This window comes from Elgaria multicarinata, chromosome 1 (genome assembly GCF_023053635.1).
Source record: "Elgaria multicarinata webbii isolate HBS135686 ecotype San Diego chromosome 1, rElgMul1.1.pri, whole genome shotgun sequence".
In the NCBI taxonomy this organism is placed as follows: domain Eukaryota; kingdom Metazoa; phylum Chordata; class Lepidosauria; order Squamata; family Anguidae; genus Elgaria; species Elgaria multicarinata.
The window spans coordinates 90,706,556-90,726,056 of NC_086171.1; the positions used below are offsets into that span (position 1 = coordinate 90,706,556).

Sequence of the window (19,501 nt, forward strand, 5' to 3'; positions counted from 1 at the left end):
ATGGCCCAAAGTCATGTATTTATAGCTGTGGTTTTAGCGATCATGTAAATCTGCAAAATCAATGAATGTGAAAAGATGGAGGAATTGTTTGAGAAATGGTGCTGGTTCGTTTAAGTCCCTGGACTTCCTGGTTGAAATGGAAACCAGAATCTGCTCCCCATGCATGCATGCACATACTCACACACCCTTTCCATACTGTCACAAACTTATTCACAAATACTTTAACATCCACATGCAAAACCGGATGGACCATGGAAGTCCTTTAATATGCATTAAGGACCTATCTCTAACAAGCACATTCCTTAATTTGCCATTATGCACCACTTAAATCTGAGGAAAGACAAAGGCGAGGGCACACAAATACAGAAGGGAGAGTGAGCAGAAAGATTATTTTATCTTGTCTATATCCTGTCCCCCACCCCCCCTGAAATGTCTGTAGTATTGAGAATATTCGCCTCTTGGCTAACCAGTCATTATGTTTTGCTCAAGAAAAACCAGGCCTCCACTTCCCAATTTTATGACGTGGGAGCAGTCACAGGCGATGAAGCAGTTTCCTGAAATGGTTCTGCTGTTCCAAGTGCTCAGATGTCTGATGCATTTGGGCAGTAGGAAAGGAAGACATTATCCAGAACAATCCCTGTGGATTTTATACAAAAGACTAAATTCCGGTGCTTTATTATTATTATTATTATTATTATTATTATTATTATTATTATTTATTTATTTATTTATATAGCACCATCAATGTACATGATGCTGTACAGAGTAAAACAGTTTCTTGCACAACTTACAGTTCAGGCAGTAATGCATTTCTTGTTTTACTGATGGACCAATTTCCTGCTGTGTCTTATCCAGCCTGCCATGGCATCCCAGTAAAGGCTGCCTATTTTCAATACTAGAGCTGGTATTCATCCTTTTGCCAGCTGCCTTAAAATTACCTGGGAATTTGTTCAAAAGCTGAGGGTGACATTCAACTAGAGGGGAGAAGAGAGGAGTAGCCTTGGTCTATAGGAATTCCATCTTCCTGGACAGGTGGCCTGACCAACAGTCAGCTAGGTTTAAGTATCTCTACCTAGTGCTGGAACCTGAGACATGATTGGGACTGTGTTGAGTGTATCGTTCACCCTACTGCCAACAATCTCCCTGCCTGAACTGACAGAGATGGTCTCTAGTGAAGACTCCAAGGCTCATAGTCTTGGGGGATTTTAATATTCATTCTGAAGGCTATCTTGTTAGGAGCCTTGGTTAGGATTCAAGGCCGCCATCTCAATCATGAGCCTGTCTCAAATAATTTCTGGGCCTACACAGGTGGCAGGACACACTTAACATTTGGTTTTCTGTACTAGGAAAGAGTGATCTGTGGGTGGGGGAGCCAACACTGATTCTGTTGGCATGGACAGATCATGATCTGATTAAGCTTCACCTTCAGGCTACCTGTAACCTATACAGGAGATGGGGAGCCAAATTCCCTAGTCTGTTCCCAGGGGCTAATGAATCTAGATGGCTTTCTGAGGTTTCTTGGGGCTTTCCTTGAAGATTTAGCTGATTGGTCTCTGCTTGGAATGAGGGGATGACCCAGGTCATCAGAAGAATTGCTCCTCAATGTAGCCATAGAACCGCATCAGAGCTGTATTGGTATACTGAGGAGCTGAGAGCAATGATCAATGACTAGAACACAAATGGCAGAAGACCCATAATGGATACAGCTGGAAACAGATAAGAATCCTGTTGGCGATATTATTCTGTGGCAATGATGGCAGTGAAGAAATCTTACTTCAACACCACCATTGCATTTGCTCACTGTTGTCCAGTGGCATTTTTTTCTATGAACCACCCAGAGAGTTTCGGCTTTTGGATGGTATAGAAAGGCAATAAATAAATGAATAAATAAATAAATAAATAAATAAAAATAGTAGTTAAGTTCCTCCTTCATGTAGGCTTTGGAATGGAACAGCTTGAACACTTTAGGGCCCAGTTTTCTGGAAAGATACAGTTCATAGAATCATAGAATCATAGAACAGCAGAGTTGGAAGGAGCCTACAAGGCCATCGAGTCCAGCCCCCTGCTCAATGCAGGAATCCACCCTAAAGCATCCCTGACAGAGGGTTGTCCAGCTGCCTCTTGAAGGCCTCTAGTGTGGGAGAGCCCACCACCTCCCTAGTAACTGATTACATTGTCATACTGCTCTAACAGTCAGGAAGTTTTTCCTGATGTCCAGCTGGAATCTGGCTTCCTTTAACTTGAGCCCGTTATTCCGTGTCCTGAACTCTGGGAGGATCAAGAAGAGATCCTGGCCCTCCTCTGTGTGGCAACCTTTTAAGTATTTGAAGAGTGCTATCATGTCTCCTCTCAATCTTCTCTTGACATCTTGACATCTGTACTGATTAGATGCCAGATTTAGAAATGGATGTGCTTAGTATATATAATTATGTATATAGGATGTAGTTAGTGCATATAGTTATGAATACTTTTCAGCTTGTTCAACTGGAGGACATGGACAAACTGCTTGGAAGATTGAGGACTACCACTTGTTAACTTGACCCTTGCCTGTCTTGGTCAATTGTGCAGTTTAGGAGTTCTCCTGCACTTGCTGCTAACTAACAAAGCTCATGTGACATAGGAGTAGTTTCTAGCAACTTAAACTGGTATGTCAACTGTGACCCACATGGAGAGAGGACAGATCTTGCTTCGGTTCTCCATGCACTAGTGACACCGAACCGATCTATTGCAATGCACTCTATGTGGGGCTACCTTTAAAGATTTTTCAGAAACTTTAGATGGTGCAGAATGTAATTGCCCAAGTGTTGGTGGAGGCTAGGTGGTTGGATCATGGGACACCTCTATTACATCAGTTGCTAGTGGATTTCTGGCCCCAATGTAAAGCGTAGGTATTAACTTGAAAGCTTTAAATAGTTTTGGACCCAATTTTTGAAAGGGCTGTCTTCAACCATATCAGCCTGCCTACACACTGTCTCTTCGTCAATGAAGTTGCCTTAAGAAAACTGCCATCTTTAAAGGCAGCTTATAAATATCAGCAAGAAAGAAGTCAGGTATCTGGAGTGATTTTCCCTTCAGCACAGAGTAGTCATAGCCAGGTCACATATCTAGCGTGAGAGATGGGCCCTGCCGATCAGAGGGCACGCCCTCCTGCATCTGCAGCATAGTGACAATAAATAGGTAAACGGGGTGATCTGGTAGACACGGTTCACTTGGCCTTTCAAAAGGCTTTTGACGAAGTCCCTCGCCAAAGACTCCTGAACAAACTTAGCAGTCATGGAATAAGAGGAGAGGTCCTCTTAGGGAGCACTAAGTGGTTAAAGAACAGAAAGCAGAGAGTAGGAATAAATGGTAAATTCTCCCAATGGAGGGAGGTAAATAGTGGTGTCCTACAGGGATCTGTAGTGAGACTAATGCTTTTCAATTTGTTCATAAATGATCTGGAATTAGGAGTGAGTAATGAAGTGGCCAGGTTTGCCAATGGCACCAAATTATTTGGGTGGTTAAACAAAAAGGAATTGTAAGGAGCTCTCAAAATTAACTCCCCAAACTGGAAGAATGGGCACACAAATGGCAAACGAGGTTCAATGTAAGGAAATGTAAAGTGGTATGAGTTGTGGCAAAAAAATCTCAACTTCAAGTATAACCTGATGGGGTCTGAGCTGGCGGTGACCAAGCAATAAAGAGATCTTGGGGTTGTGGTGGGCAGTTCAATGAAAATGTCAATGCAGTGTGCAGCTGCTGTAAAAAGAAGAAGCAAATTCCATGTTAGGTGTAATTAGAAAATCGTACTGCCTTTATACAAATCTATGGTATGACCACACTTAGAATACTGTGTTCAGTTCTAGTCACCACATCTAAAAAAAAAATTGTACAACTGGAAAAGTGCAGAAAAGGCCAACTAAAATGATCCAGGGGCTGCAGCATCTCCCCTGCGAAGGAAGGTGACAACAGTTGGGATTGTTTACCTTGGGGGTGGGGTGGGAAGGAGGGTAAGAGGAGACCGGATAGAGGCGTACAAAGTTATGCATGGCGTGGAGAATGTGGACAGGGAGACATTTTTCTCCCTTTCCCATAAAAGTAGAACCCAATGGGGTCATCCCATGAAACTGATGGGTGGGAGATTCAGGGCAGATAAAAGGAAGGACTTCTCCACACAGAGCATAGTTAAACTATGGAATTCGCTACCACAGGATGTGGTGATGGCCACCATTTGGATTGCATTGGCAGGAGATTAGATAAATTCCTGGAGAAGAAGGCTTTCGATGGTTATTAATCCTGATGGTATCTGCCACCGTATCAGAGGCAGTAAGCCTATGTACAAGAGTTGCTGGGGGAAATGGGCAGCAGGGTGCTGTTGCTGTTGCACTCGTTCCCTGCTTGTGGATTCCTGGTCAACAGCTGGAAGGCCACTATGTGAAAAGAATGCCGGACTAGATCCAGCACGGCTCTTCTTATGTTCTTAAGAGGTGGTTCTGCTTGACTGTAGTTAAACAGAAGGGGAAAGGGGGTGGAGACATCTCCTGGTCATAGGAAGAATTGCAAACAGGGAGCTGTGTTGATGACAAGAATTTGGCAATGTGGGGGGTGGATAAGTTGTCTGCAACAGAACAAAGGGTAATTTTGCTCTGTGTGTGTGTGTGTCTGTGTGTGTGTTTGTGTGTGTTTATTTGTCAGACTAGTATAATAATAATAATAATAATAATAATAATAATAATAATAATAATATATTTATTTATTTATTTCTTACCCGCCTCTCCCTCTGGATCGAGGTGGGGAACAACAACAACAACAACAACAACAACAATTTATTTGTTACCCGCCTCTCCCGCTGGATAAAACTAGTTAAAAGAGCATATAAAACCAATACAACAAACGCAGCGGCCAGATTGATTTTGGGAACCAGAAGCTTCAACCATATAACACCTGCTCTGGTCCGCTTGCACTGGCTGCCTGTATGTTTCCGAGCCCAATTCAAGGTGCTGGTTTTGACCTATAAAGCCCTACATGGCTTGGGACCACAATACCTGACGGAACGCCTCTCCCGACGTGAATATACCCGGTCACTACGTTCAACATCTAAGGTCCTCCTCCGGGTGCCTACTCTGAGAGAGGCTCAGAGTGTGGCAACGAGGGACAGGGCCTTTTCGGTGGTGGCCCCCAGACTATGGAACGATCTCCCTGACGAGGCTCGCCTGGCGCCAATGCTGCTATCTTTCTGGTGCCAGGTTAAGACTTTCCTCTTTGCCCAGGCATATGGCAGCACATCTTAATCACCCACATGTTTAGTTTTTTTTAACGGTTTTTAATGCTTTATGTGTGTATGTTCTGTGTTTTAAAATTTTAAATTTTGTATACTTGTTTTTATCTCAATTTTAGAATTTCTGTAAACCGCCCAGAGAGCTCTGGCTATGGGGGTGGTATATAAGTGAAATAAATAAATAAATAAATAAATAAATAAATAAATAAATAAATAAAAATTCTTAGGTTAAAATAGTTGCATGTGGCTTGACTCTTTTGCCTGAGTTATTTAATCTCCAGGCATCTCTCTGTAGTGCATCAGCTGTCTGGCTTTGGCATGCACTGATCTGCATTCTATATATTGAACTGGACCTGCTTTTAGACAAAGGGTTCAACTTGATTTCAACATCTTCTTGGCTCGCCGCTCTGACCATGTCACTCCACTTCTGAAATCTCTTCATTGGCTTCCAATTCATTCCAGAATCCAATATAAACTTCTCCTGTTGACCTTCAAAGCTTTTCACGGTCTAGCTCCTGCCTATCTCTCCTCTCTCATCTAACACTATTGCCCCGCTCATGCTCTGCGCTCCTCTGATGCCATGTTTCTCGCCTGCCCAAGGGCCTCTACTTCCCTTACTCGGCTTCGTCCGTTTTCTTCCGCTGCCCCTTACGCCTGGAACGCTCTTCCAGAACACTTGAGAACTACAAATTCAATCACAGCTTTTAAAACTCAGCTAAAAACTTTTCTTTTCCCTATAGCTTTTAAATGTTGAGTTTGTTCTGACTCTATACTGTTAGCTTCACCCTACCCGGTGCCTGTTTACACTTCCCTGTGCCTGTTTGCATTCTCTTTCCCTCCTTATTGTTTACTACAACTTTATTAGATTGTAAGCCTATGCGGCAGGGTCTTGCTATTCACTGTGTAATCTGTACAGCACCATGTACATTGATGGTGCTATATAAATAAATAAAATAATAATAATAATAATAATAATAATAATAATAATAATAATAATAATAATTTCCTTTGGTCCTCAGCAGCACTTTGATGCAATTATTTGGCCTGTTTGAAATTCATTGATATTGTCCCACAAGTAACTCAACAGGTGGACTTTTCCTTGTGTCTGGCTTATGGTGCAGCATTTACTGTTGCCCTGAAAGAAGCGTGATGAGTACAGATGTCACTGCTGGAGGCATGATCTCTCCTCCTTCCCACAGCCTTGTGTGGAAACAGCCATATGGTGGCAACCCTGCTGCTCTGCCCCCCCCCCCCTTCAAGGGTGTTCTTAATCAACAGACTCCAGAAAAAAATATTTGCTTAATCCTCCTGCCTCTCAAATCCAGGCTGTCGGGATTAAGAACAGATTCACTTTCTTGTAAGAGACTGATTCAAAACAGCGTCTGCAGAAATGTCACTTTCCCATCTGCACTGACTGTGGAATAAACAGTTGCACTCTCATTCAGCCGTACACTCAAGAAGGAAAGAATCATTGAAAAAGCAGAAGTGGAGCCCACATTTTCAAAAATATTGTTCAGCACACACACAAAACCCCCCACTAGATTATTGAAATAAAAATGATAAGCATGATGAAAAGGAGTGGGCTGACTTTTGAATACCTGGGCCCATTGTGTTACATTTTCCTTCCTTCCCACCTCCTCCCTCCCTATATATCTTCTTAGAATGATACCTTTACTTTTGCTTTTAAACTGTTATGAAATAATAGATTCCCTGAATTTTATGCACAAGAGCAGGAAGAAGTCTGAGTTTCAATGGAAACAGGGAGAAGTCAGTCCAAGAGCAGAAGGGAAGAAAATGGGCAAGTCCCGAGTTATTGCAAAGCAACAAAAATAGCAACAATTGGAAATATAACATCACTCCATATAAAGTGGTCCCATTTCCTAAGCACAGAGGAAGGGTGGGGCAGGGTGGCAGTAGTCTGTTTGTTTGTTTGTTTGTTTATTTATTTATTTATTTATTTATTACATTTCTACACCGCCCAATAGCTGAAGCTCTCTGGGTGGTTTACAAAAACCAAAACCACAACTGGAACCACTGAAAGAGAAAGAGTAGCCCCCTTCATACATTACTGTCTCACAAAGGGACGGTGCATGGAGAAAGGGGCAGAAGGCCCTGCTCCTGATGCCAATGTGTGAGGCCTGGGGATGGGTAGATCTCTATTATTATTATTATTTATTTATATATTTATTTAGCACCATCAGTGTACATGGTGCTGTACAGAGTAAAACACTAAAATAGCAAAACCCTGCCGCATAGGCTTACATTCTAATAGAATCATAATAAAACAATAAGAAGGGGAAGAGAATGCACCAAACAGGCACAGGGTAGAGTAAAACTAACAGTATAAAAGTAAGATCAAAATCAAGTTTTAAAAGCTTTAGGAAAAAGAAAAGTTTTTAGTTGAGCTTTAAAAGCTGCGGTTGAACTTGTAGTTCTCAAATGTTCTGGAAGAGCGTTCCAGGCGTAAGGGGCAGCGGAAGAAAACGGACGAAGCCGAGCAAGGGAAGTAGAGACCCTTGGGCAGGTGAGAAACATGGCATCAGAGGAGCGAAGAGCACGAGCGGGGCAATAGTGTGAGATGAGAGAGGAAAGATAGGAAGGAGCTAGACCGTGAAAAGCTTTGTAGGTCAACAGGAAGGCTTCCTTAGGACCTGGAGCTTTGATCGTGCCAGGGTCCACAGCCTACGCACACAAACTTCCCCCCGCTGACATCCATATCCTACACATGGCCATAAAAGGGGAAGTTGTGTATAGTCATGGGTAGGGCCAGAAGCACATCCCCATTGCCCCTTTCAAAGCAGGTGATGAACCTTTTTACAAATCATGTGAAAGCATCTAGGTTCTGGTGGGGGGAATGAAATCCTGGTCCAATATCCAGACTGAAGAGCTGTAGGAATACCTAATTATAGACTGCAGCTATGAGAATAGGAGACAAACTATACATTACATTACATGCCTATTTACATGCATGTTTCTCAATTGCACTGGAAACAGGGGGCTGATCTGGACTGAGAATATGGTACAGATGGAGGAGGGTTTTCCCTTCCTTAACCCACCCATCCCCACAGTCTTGAAAAAAATCTCACACAGCCTCCCAAAGCTGCTATTTGTCATTTGCACCTGGGGAGAAGCTGCTCTTGGCTCCATGATGCCCCTGAAAACTGCTTCGATGTGGTAAAATATAGTTATTAGGCTTCCATAGAGGTTTGCCAAGTTGATTTGGATCTGACATGGGTACATCCCACAAGATCCACTTGACCTCTATGGGAAGTCATAACTACATGGAGCTACTACAGCTGTGTGGTGTCCTGATCACATGAACATGGCAACCACAGTAAAATAATGCAGTTCAATCCTAAAACCCTACTGATTTTGTTAGAATGGTGAGATTCTGCACCTCCAAAGTTCTCCTGGAAACACAGAATAATGTTGGAGTGGTTTTTTGTTTTTGTTTTAACAATCTTTTTGCCTTCCATTGAACACCTGTGATATTAGCACACAAGTCTTGAAACCTACGGCTCGTCTTGATGAGGGGTTTGCCCTGGGGTGGATCCGCAGTGGTAGCCTGACCACACCCACTGGGGAAATCTGGAAACCTCCAGGGAGATCTGGAGGACTGGAGGAACCAGACTTTTGGCCCAAAAGTTACTGCAGTTACTGGGCCCATGGCAACCACAACCCCCACTTACCAGCATAAGTTTTTCCCCAGCGGTGGCCATCTTTAATCTCATGGTGGTGGCAGCCATCTTTAATCTCACAGGAACTCATGCGAGATCTCGGCTCCTGGCTGGGGAAGTCTCACCAGAAGTTGCACGAGGCCCAGCCAGCAGCCGAGATCTTATCTCGTGCCGAAAATCAGAACAGCAGCGTGGAAGCCGGACGCAGCATGGTGGCAGGTCATTTATCTGATGCAGCCACCACTGCCGAGCCATCCCCAGGGCTTTCCCCCAGAGCTCCAATTTTAAAAAGTTGGGGACTTACTCCAACTTTTCCCATTTGGAGCAAGGTGACGACAGTATCTGCCGTCAGTCACCTTGCTCCAGAGCTGCTTCAGAGGTGTGTCTGGGCAGATGGTCGCCATCTTCCCAGATGGGGGGGAGGGGGGGAGGGCCAGCGAGCTGCTGCTGGCATGCCTCCACACTTTTCCGGCATGGGGAGAAGCCAAAAAAAGGTTTAAAAATCAAATGGTAATGCGAGGAGGTGTGGGCAGCCCAGTGCATAGGCACGGCACCTCCTCCAAAGAAAAGGGGGGAACCCTGGGCCATGAGGAGGCGCAGGCACCCCAGTGCACTTTCCCCTGAGATGCTAGTTGGATTTCCCCATAACCTTTCCCCTGGGTATTTGGTTGCCCCCAACAGGGAATTCTCTCAGTAGGCTAAGTTGTCTAGTGGAGGCACAGGGTTACCACTTCATCTGCTGAGAATTAGGCCAACATGTTAGGGTGAATTAATTTTCTTAGAATTTATTTAGAGGTGCTTTAAGGGAATTGGCTTTCCTTTCTGGAAACCAGGGGTTTTGCTTGAACAGAAAACTGGCTTCAGAGCAGTACGTTTGTCTTGTTACCTCACCCGTTTGCTTTTATTATTATTATTGTTTTGTTGGAGGAGAACATTGTAATATGTTTATGTATGAATTGACTTATTAACAAGATTTATTTACCACTTCTGATTTGAACAAAGAAAATGAAATTTAGTCAAGTATCAGGTCAGGCAAGTAACTTCTGATTTCCATTTTGGTAGTTCCAAGCATGGCTGGTTTCAGTATAAACATAAAGCATTCCTAAAACCTTTGCTGGGTCATCATACTTGGGATCAGGAATTTTAAGTCATGAACTAAATTCTTTCCCAACATAGATATAGATAGTTGTTTTTAGCCATCCTCTGTAGTATGTAGTTTTGCTCACCTGCTTGAGTTATTTGTGCCTACTTGCTCCATAGTGCAAAGGAAGAAGTGGATCTCTAGCTGGTGCTAGAAGATAGTAATTCATTTTTAAAATAATGCATTTTGACCCATAGACCTTCCTCTCCAATTTGTTTGATATAATTGGCATGACATATATTTTGTAACAATTGCTGATAATTGTTCATCCTTCTTAAAAATCTTTTAAAAAATTAACTGGGTTCCCATTATCATCACCATCATCATCACTTATCTCTCTTTTCTTGCTTGTGGTGGTTTTTCTAGATGAACACGATGGGCTTTGCCAAGTCATGCTGTCTTTTACAGATTCATAAATTTCCTGACTATTGAACATGTTTTAAGTAGGACTGTTTTCTGGATGTTGGTGTGGATGTATTTTGGTAGGCCTAATTTCTGAAGGTTTTGTGCCAATTTTTTTTTTAAAAAAAACCATTGATGTCATGCTGGTGACTGATGTGACTAATGGAATAATTGTAACTTCTTCCTGTTGCCACAGTTCTTTAACTTCCATAGCCAGTGGTGCATATTTTCCTCTGTTTTCCTCTTCCTTTTCTGCAACATTTCTGTCATTGGGTATTGCTATGTCAATGAGGCAGCTGTGTTTTTCTTTGTTGTTTTTGACTGTTATGTCTGGTTGAAGTTGAAACAAGCTAAGAGGTGCTAGCCTTTAGTCCATTTTGTTCCATGGCTAATGTTTGAAGGGTAATAGTATTTTTATACTCTTTCTGGATACTTGTTTGTTTGTTGTACTAGATTTTTCTGTACTTGTCAACTGCTTCATTTGTTCAGTAGTAGCAGTATGTTGAATCTGTGAGTATGGATATGAGAAAGGTGATGGGGAGTGTTAAATGTTAGGAAAGGTGAGACTATGGTCATCCAGTGAAGGATTTGCAGCCAGAAAAGATATTTGAGGGAAGGGAAGACTGTATCACACAGAGTATAGCAAAAGCTTCAACGTACAGCAAAAGCTAAAAAAGTCGGAATGAGTGAAGTTAATTTCAGATACATTGAATGTCTCACTTGTTCTTTATTCCAGTGATTTTAACATTAAGATGTTATGTAGAACAGGTTAGTCTTAATTGTGTGCTGTGAAATCAGACATATGACCAAGGCCATGGATGGGCACACCCCTTGGGGCTGGACATGGTGGGCACGCCTCCTTGGGGTGTGCCTGCCATGTTGTCCAAAACATGGTCACCCTACACATATTGTGTTGGCTTGTATGGTGTTCATGCAGAAGTATAGAATCGATATCACTCTGCAAAAGGGTGGGGGGAGAGCTGGGAAGGCAAGGTGGCTGCAATTGCAGTGTCTTGTACATTTCCCCATGGAAGGCAACTGGGCTTTTGTGCAGGTCCTTCTTTGTCCCAACTTTATGAATTGATTCCTGTGATCAGCTTTGTTGCTCTTTATTGTCAGATGAGCCAAGAGAAGGGCAGTAGTGGATTCCCAACAAAAGCAGCTTGCCAGACAATATCTGGAGGTGAACCATAGCTTAATGTGGGTCTTGTCCATTCAACCATCTATATTTCTGGATGGCATTCTGCTAGTAACTGAGGCAATGCACAAGGAACGGCTTTCTTGGCAGGGTACTGGCTTTCTTTCCTTATACACACGCAGTTGTAAAGTGGAGTCAGGACTCACACTGTCCAAGCATGGGGACTTTTTGATCAACAGGGCAATGACCTCTTGTGCCACTCCTGCAGACCTCCCTGTTGCCTTTGAGCTTAGCTGCAAACCTCAGGGTAGCAGGGTGGTGGTGGTGGTGAGGATTTTCCCAGCAAGAGTGTATTGTTGTTATGAGCTATCCTTGTTATAGTGCAAAGTATTTGGGGATGGCTTGGTCATGAATGGTTAACTAAGGCCCAATAGCTTTTAAAAAAATGCCTACAAAAGATTTATATAATGGTGCTTAACATTAAAAAGGTGGCAGGGCAGCTTTTAAACTGAACCCTTCGGGGAAACTGTCAGGAGCTGGGAAGCATCCAGTTTGGGTTGAATCATCCCTAAGGGGCTTTGAACATGGATAGACAGCCCCAGTGAGACATTATAGCCAGTCAAGAAGAACTAAGAGCCATAGCAGAAGATACATATGCCAGGTACATCTTGAGAGGGACACTGTAAGTGTGTTTCTATGCAAATCCTAGAAGCCTCCAAGCCAAGATGAGAGAACTGCAGAGTCTGGTTTTAAAAGAGAACATAGTGGGCATAATAGAAACCAGGTAGAATGGAAAGAAACAGTGGGATACCATCATTTATGGATATAAACTATATAGGAAGAATAGGGAAGGGCATACTAGAGGAGGTGTCATGCTATATGTTAAAGAGAGTGCAGTGTCAAGCAGACTAGGAAAACTAAAACTGGTGCCACCCAGGACCTAGTGCAAGATGTGTTGTTGAACCAATTGGAAACAGTGACCACAGTGCTACCAGATTTAATACACATTTAAGAAGAAAATTGCCCAGCAAGTCCAACACAATCACATTTGATTCAAAAGAGGAAACATCTTTAAAATGAGGGCGCTGGTAAAAAGGAAGTTGAAAGAGGTAGCCTAGAGGGATACATCTATAGAAAATTGCTTGGAGGTTACTCAAAACCACAATTATAGAAGTTCAGCTAGAATGTATACAAATCAGGAAGGGTAACACCAAGTCCAGCATAGTTAACAAGCAGTGTCATGGAAGCTACTAGAGAGAGAGAAAAATACGTCCTTCAGAAAATGGAAGACTTGCCCAAATGAAGAGAACAAAAAGAAACACAAACCTGCACAAAGGAGATGCAAGCAGACAATAAGAGACGCAGAAATGGCCATCAAAATGGCAACTGTGGTTCAATGCAAGCAAATGTAAAGTGATGCACCCGTGGGCATCCGCTCATAGCGGAGAGGGAATGCAACTGCCACCTCCCTGGATTCGTCATGACATCATTCCGAGAGCAGCAATAGCAACTGCTCATATTGCACATGCCCCATCTTGTTCTGCTTTCAGTGTCCAGTCATTTGGGTAAGGCTCAGGACAGGTCAGGAGGACAGTAAATGAAACATGAGAGAGATGCCCTCAAGTTCAACCGGTGCTGCAGGAGCACCTGCCTCATAAGGCAAAGAGTAGCAGAGCAGGCAGCAGCACAGCCAGGCTCCCCCATGCCAAAGCAGCTCCATTGTGAGAGTAGCAAGAGAAAGGGATGTACAAATTGTGTAAAATCCATTCTGTCTGTGTTTCATGGAAGGTAGCAGCAAAGACAGGAGTACATGATTTTTCTAACTCAGGTCTTGATAATATTTTCTTTCTGTATATATACTGTATATATCCTTGACTACGTGTGCAGATAAAGTTCATCATTATTATAGCTCTATTGCAGCTGTGGCTGAGAAAAATCTGGCTTGCACAAGCCCTACCAATAGCCCAGTGTTGTCATTCCTATTTTGCAGGGGGGTGGGTGTTAGAGTAGCATCTGAGAACTCTGCAGCGTAGTCCGGTGCTGCTGGCGTTTTAGGGAAATGCAGAAATTGAATAGAGCAGCAGTGCAATTGGTTACTGGTTAGAGTGGGTTGTTGTGAGAGCACCTACCAGTTTTAGGTCTTGCAGGAAGCCCCAATGGAATCTCTTTCCGTCTCTCCCATGGAGCTGAGACCGTGTGCCACACAGCTCCACAGTGTTTTCTCATGTATTGTAGAAATAAACCTCTTGAGAAGGTAGCTGAATCTCTTGTGTGTTGCCTGTAGGGCAGAGCCTAGCAGCAGGTTGCAAGGTGAGCAAGTCACTGCACCCCCACCCCAATATTAACCACACCCTTCAAGCCTGTACTGGCCTTTTGAATGGCACGCTATAATGTTGTTGTTTTTAAGTGTAACCATACAGAAAACAAACAGTTCAAAGAAAGGACATACAATTTCAAAACAACATTGCTGTAGTTCAAAATTCAAGCCATACAAAAGTTGTCTTGTCAGCTGGTGTAAAAAGTGGCTGACAACAATGTTAAAAGTAAAGTGAGTAGTCCAGGCTTCTCTAGAATCCTAAAACCTGATCATGCATATTTATTTCTTGTTCTACTGCTAAAGACACTCACCACAGACTCCACGCAACTCTCTAGAGCGCCCTTCCCCAAATTGGTACCCTTCAGATGTTTGGGATGTCAAGTCCAATCAGCCCCAATTGGTTTTTGTTTTTTTTATCCCTCACTCCAAATAAACTTTTGTTGGAGTTCATAATGTTCTTGAATATTACACTCTTTTCTGCATTAGTGTTGTTCAGTTCCCAGGACCTTCTACTCCTCTGTGTAGGCTTCTAAATGTCTTGGAATGTGATGCTAATCAATAAAGAGCACACACCAGGAAATGGCACAGGTGTGTTGTAGTGGTGCATGCTATGCACATGACTTAGAACCACAAACTGCTGTGCAGTTTTGCCTCCCTCTGAAAAAAAAATATCCAGTAGACTGCATGGATGTACAATAAGGGGGTGGGGAACCCCACTTTATGTGTATGCTGATGGGATCTGAGTGACTGAACAAGAAGGAGATCTTGGGATTATGGTGGATAATTGAATGAAAACGTCAACCCAGTGTGCAGCTGCTGTGAAAAAGCAGTGGCTGCTGTGAAATTCCATGTTATGCATAATTGGGAGAGCAATTGAGAATAAAACTGCCAGTATCATACTGCCCTTATACAAATCTATTGTGTGTCCACACAATATTGTGTACATTTCTGGTCACTGCACTTAAAAAAGGATATTGTAGAGTTGGAAAAAGTTCAGAAAAGGCAAGGGACTGGAGCAACTGCCCTAAAAGGGAAGGTTACAACCACTGGGATTATTTAGCTTGGGGGAAAAGGAGGATAAAGGGAGACATGACAGAGGTGTACAAAATTATGCATGATGTGGAGAAGGTGGATAGGGAGACATTTTTTCTCCCTCTCTCATAATGCTAGAACCCGGGGTCATCCTATAAAGCTGATTAGTGAGAGATTCAGATCAGATAAAGGAAATACTTCTTCACATAGCTCATAGTCAAACAATGGAATTCACTGCCACAAGATGTAGTGATGGACCCAAATTTGGATGGCTTTAAAGGGGGATTAGAAGACTTAATAGAGGAGAGACGGATCAACACAAGTGCTGGCATTTTTTACTCTCCTTATGGGTGTGTCTATGGGGGCTGTCATGATGAGTGCCTGTACTCCAAAATGTACCTGCTCCACTACTGCACATAAGCTTTTTCTTTGGAGAAAATGAATTCATCTTGATCTGCCCCTTTCCTTGTTCATGAGAAATGGTGGCGCTATTGAGATTGTGGAGACTGTGATTCAGTTTGTCATCCATGCAGCACACAGTCTGCCTGAAGCAAAAACACACAATGCGCCTCCAACATTTGGAGAAACCCAGTAGACCCCTGTGCACAACATACCACCTGCTAGACCCATAGGAATCCTTGCAGAATTCATAATCTCCCCCAGATTAATGTATCCAAACTTCACTGAGTCCACTTTGATTCCCACCATCAAAACCTGATCAGAATGTCCCATTCTTCATTCCTTTTCTTTGTTTTTCTTCTTTCAAGAATTGAGACATTTGCAATAAACAAACATTATTATTATTTTTTGCTTTGGCTCTTGCATAATCAAAAGGTTTGTTGCACTGATTAGAAGAAAAGAGTCCCGTGCCTTTTTTGGCACAACTGCCCTGCTTATACAAGGCTGGTCTTCACAGTAGCCTACACAAGCTGGATCAGTGAGCACATGCACCTAGTAGTTGTCCACACTTGAATTAGGCCTTAGAAATTAGATGCACACATGTACATGTACCCACCGCCCCTATACATGCACATTATATCATAGAACTCCTGTGTGCAGACATGCAGTGTGTATATATGCACACAAAACACACATTCTCTCACCCTGTATGCTTGCATTCTCACCAGACTTATGGGTACATACAAACACAATCTTTAGACCTTACTGATATACACCTCCCGCTCTCTCTCTCTCTTTCTCAGACACACATACACACATACAGCCCACATGCATTTCTATACAAGTCCACTGAACATTTATGACCACGCACACATTCAGATTACACCATTCTTGCTGCACTCTGACACACACACATGTGCACACACAGCCTCCCACCGGCCCGTTGCACATTCACATGGAGGCACAGCAGAAGAGATTAAAAACATACAACTTATTTCAACTCCATTTCCGAGCCAGATTTGAAGGTCCGAGTCCTGCTAATTAATGTTATGACCCCAAAGGCTATCGTTGCAATGAGGAGGAGGAGCCCAATAGAAAGTAAGATCCACTGGCCCGCTGCGGCTTGATTGTTGCTCAACGCCATCCCAAGGAAACTGACTTTGTCGCTTGCTTGTACTTGGCCTGGGTAAGAACCAAGAAAAACAGAGATAGGAAGCATGGCTTGGGAGGAAAAGGAGCAACATTTCTCTCCCAAGAGAGCCAAGCTAGCCATTTGTCACATGCCTAGTGCTGCATAGGTGATTTTTAAAAACTAAACAGCTGGCGCAGGACCCCAAGTCAGATCGGGACCATGGGTGTGTGTGTGGGTGTGGGTGTGTGTGTGGGTGTGGGTGTGTGTGTGTGTGCAGGGAGGAGCATTTTGACTCTTTGCCCTCACTCCAGACCTGACTGCTCTCACCCCTCCTGGGCATTTCGTGATTGCTGTTTCTCATAAGAGGAAAAGCTCCCTTTAGGAGGAATGGGAACTTCCCTCCCATTGCAAATCGCAGGCCTGGGCGAGGCCACGGGGGGAAAGGGTTAAAGCTCCCCTCTCCTCTCCCCATGCTCCCAGTCCGGCTCAGCCACTCTCTCCATGGCAGGTGTTTGGTTTAAAAACCATCACCTCGGCAACACCACACGACCTGGCAGCTATTTAGCCCTGAGTCAGTTGTGGTGCAGTAGGCAGAGATACGATGGCAAAAGCCCTGGCCTTGTAGGGTGATTCCCCAAGTATAGGCCAGTTTTTTTTTGGGGGGGGGAATCCATTGAGGATGGGAACCACATGCTTGCCTCTCCCTCCCATCCCCTGGCCCCACTTCCTTGTTTCAGGGACATGTGGGGGGGGGGGGCAATTTCAAAGCCTTTAAGTACCCGCAGGGGGCATCCAGGTATAGTCCGGCCATCCCAGAGTTTCCTTATTTTGTATGTTCTTGTTGACGAGCCAGTCTGTCAGTGGTTGAAAATATGTCAGCAAAGCCGCTGCCGACATGTTGGGTTGCATTGTGATAAGTTGCATGACTTCTGGCCACGGCTTGCTGAAGCCAAGCTTCAAGGCATTCCTGTAAAAAATAAATAAAAGATCCATACACAGGTGCACATCTAGGCATCCCCACAGCCCACAGAGGACACAATGGCCCTTTCTACACCATAGTGGGAGGGAGGGAGGGAGGGAGGGAGGGAGGGGGAAGGATCTCACGATATCCTGATCGCGAGATCCTCCCCTTAGTCTACATGTGGGCGCAACGTAGGGTGTCACGCCCACCATTTTTTAAAAGGAGATGAGCGCATGTGTGCTCCAACGAAACGTACGTGTGTTTTTTTAAAAAAAGAAGCCCCGACCCCACTCCCCCCAAACCCCGATTCCTCCCAGCCCAGTTCCTTCTCTCTACTGATCTCCGCTACTCACTGGGAGGACGATCCCGAGACCCAGGGAAGAATCAGGTTTTCCCAGGGAGTACTTATCCCTAGGAAAACCCGTTCGTGTCCCTCCTTCCTCCTGGGTGTCCCTGTGCGTCATTTGAATGCGCAGGGACTCGGCTGTGACCATCCCAGATTTTCGGGCTGGTGTAGGAAAGGCCAATGTGTGGGGAAATGTAAGAATAGCCTTGCTGGATGAGGCCAAAAGTCCATCTGGAGGTTATCCCGTGCTGTATGTTCCCAGCATCAGAGAAGGGCTGGCCCAAGCCGTTTTGCTGCCTGAAGCATTCCATGTGCAGAAGCTGACCAGACTGGCAGTGAAATCTCATTTTAACCATACCAATCAAACGCCACCCCCTGAGTGCAGCAGTTCTGCAGAGGGGACACAGGGCGGGCTGTATGGCACACACTGCTCTGCCCTCCAACACCTCCCTGCTGCTTCCGACCTCACAGCATCTGCTGCCTGTGGTGACTGCCTCACTTTGCCCAATGGTAGGGCCATGTCTCCATCTGATATTACTAAAATAGGAGAGGGGCACAGATCTGAATATGGATTTGGTTACCTATTAGGTCCATCCTCCTCCATGAATTTATCAAATTTTAAAGCCATCTAAAAAAGTAGCAATGACCTCATTCTGTACTAAAAAAAATCTATACAAGAAAACCATTTAGCTTCTCCACACCATTTACAGTTTCAACAGTCTCCTTCAGGTAAATTTACATGCAGCTTGCAAGAATGTGTGAAATGTTTCAGTTGGGCAAGACTTCCAACTTCTCCAAAGAAGCCTTCATGCCCTTGGTAGCTTCCTGTTCCCCGCTACTTATCCATGCTGGTATCCTCATGGACTTCCATATTTTCTGATTTATTTCCCATCTGCCCACTATATTGGTCTTAGAGGTCACTTACAAATATCTTTGGACAAATGGTATTCAGTTTCACTGGGACAGAATTCCACATATAGATCTTCTACCCTAGAACAAGCCAACAGACTTCCTTGCTTATTGCCCAATGTCCATATCAAAGGGCCAAGTGAGCGGGTCATTCCTCTCTCCAGTAGTACCTCTCAGTGCTGTGTAGCTTGTAGCAGTGCTGGTAGCAGTGGGGCAATGCACCCCCAGTCCAAGGCTGCATTGCAGGGAGTGGGAGGGTTAGGGCTGTTCCTGCCATATAATTCATTGCACAGGCAACTGGCTTGATGGCAGTTAGAATCCTCATAGGAAAAGATTTGACAGTGGCAGCTTTGGCTGTCTCCCCCTGACCTATACTCGACATCTTTTATATTTGAGTTTCTATAATAGTGTTGTTGTTTTTATTATATCCACCAATTCAGCTCCATTTGGCTAATTGCTGAAAGTCTCAAAGCTCTAGCTTGCAGAATTCTGCTGGAAATATATGAATGGTGATCATAGGTAGATTGCCCAGCTCTGTACATACACAGATAATTGTTCCTTCTACTCTGAATGGGAAAGATGGAAATACAGGAGGATAGATGTTCACAACACATGGTGTGTTCAGGGGAGTGTGCAGAAAGGGGCAGTGACAATGAATGTCACTATAGATCAGGAGTGGGCAACTTGTGACCTTCCAGATATTTTGGCCTACAACTCCCATCAGTCCTAGCATAGCCAGTGGTGAGGGATGATGCCTACCCCTGCTGTAGATTAAGCTCTACATGCACCC

At 44.0% G+C, this 19,501-nt stretch overlaps 1 protein-coding gene across 1 annotated transcript in view; it reads right to left on the minus strand.

Moving 5' to 3' along the window:
• Positions 1–14,066: 14,066 nt before the first annotated feature.
• The window catches only part of ACE (angiotensin I converting enzyme), a 60,366-nt gene continuing 54,931 nt past the window's right edge, over positions 14,067–19,501 (minus strand). Inside the window, exons 24-25 of the mRNA XM_063132018.1 lie at positions 17,275–17,462; positions 14,067–16,545 (exon numbers count right to left, since the gene is read on the minus strand). Coding sequence (XP_062988088.1) covers positions 16,355–16,545; positions 17,275–17,462 — 379 coding nt within the window. The 3' untranslated portion in view covers positions 14,067–16,354. The remainder of the gene's footprint in view (positions 16,546–17,274; positions 17,463–19,501) is intronic.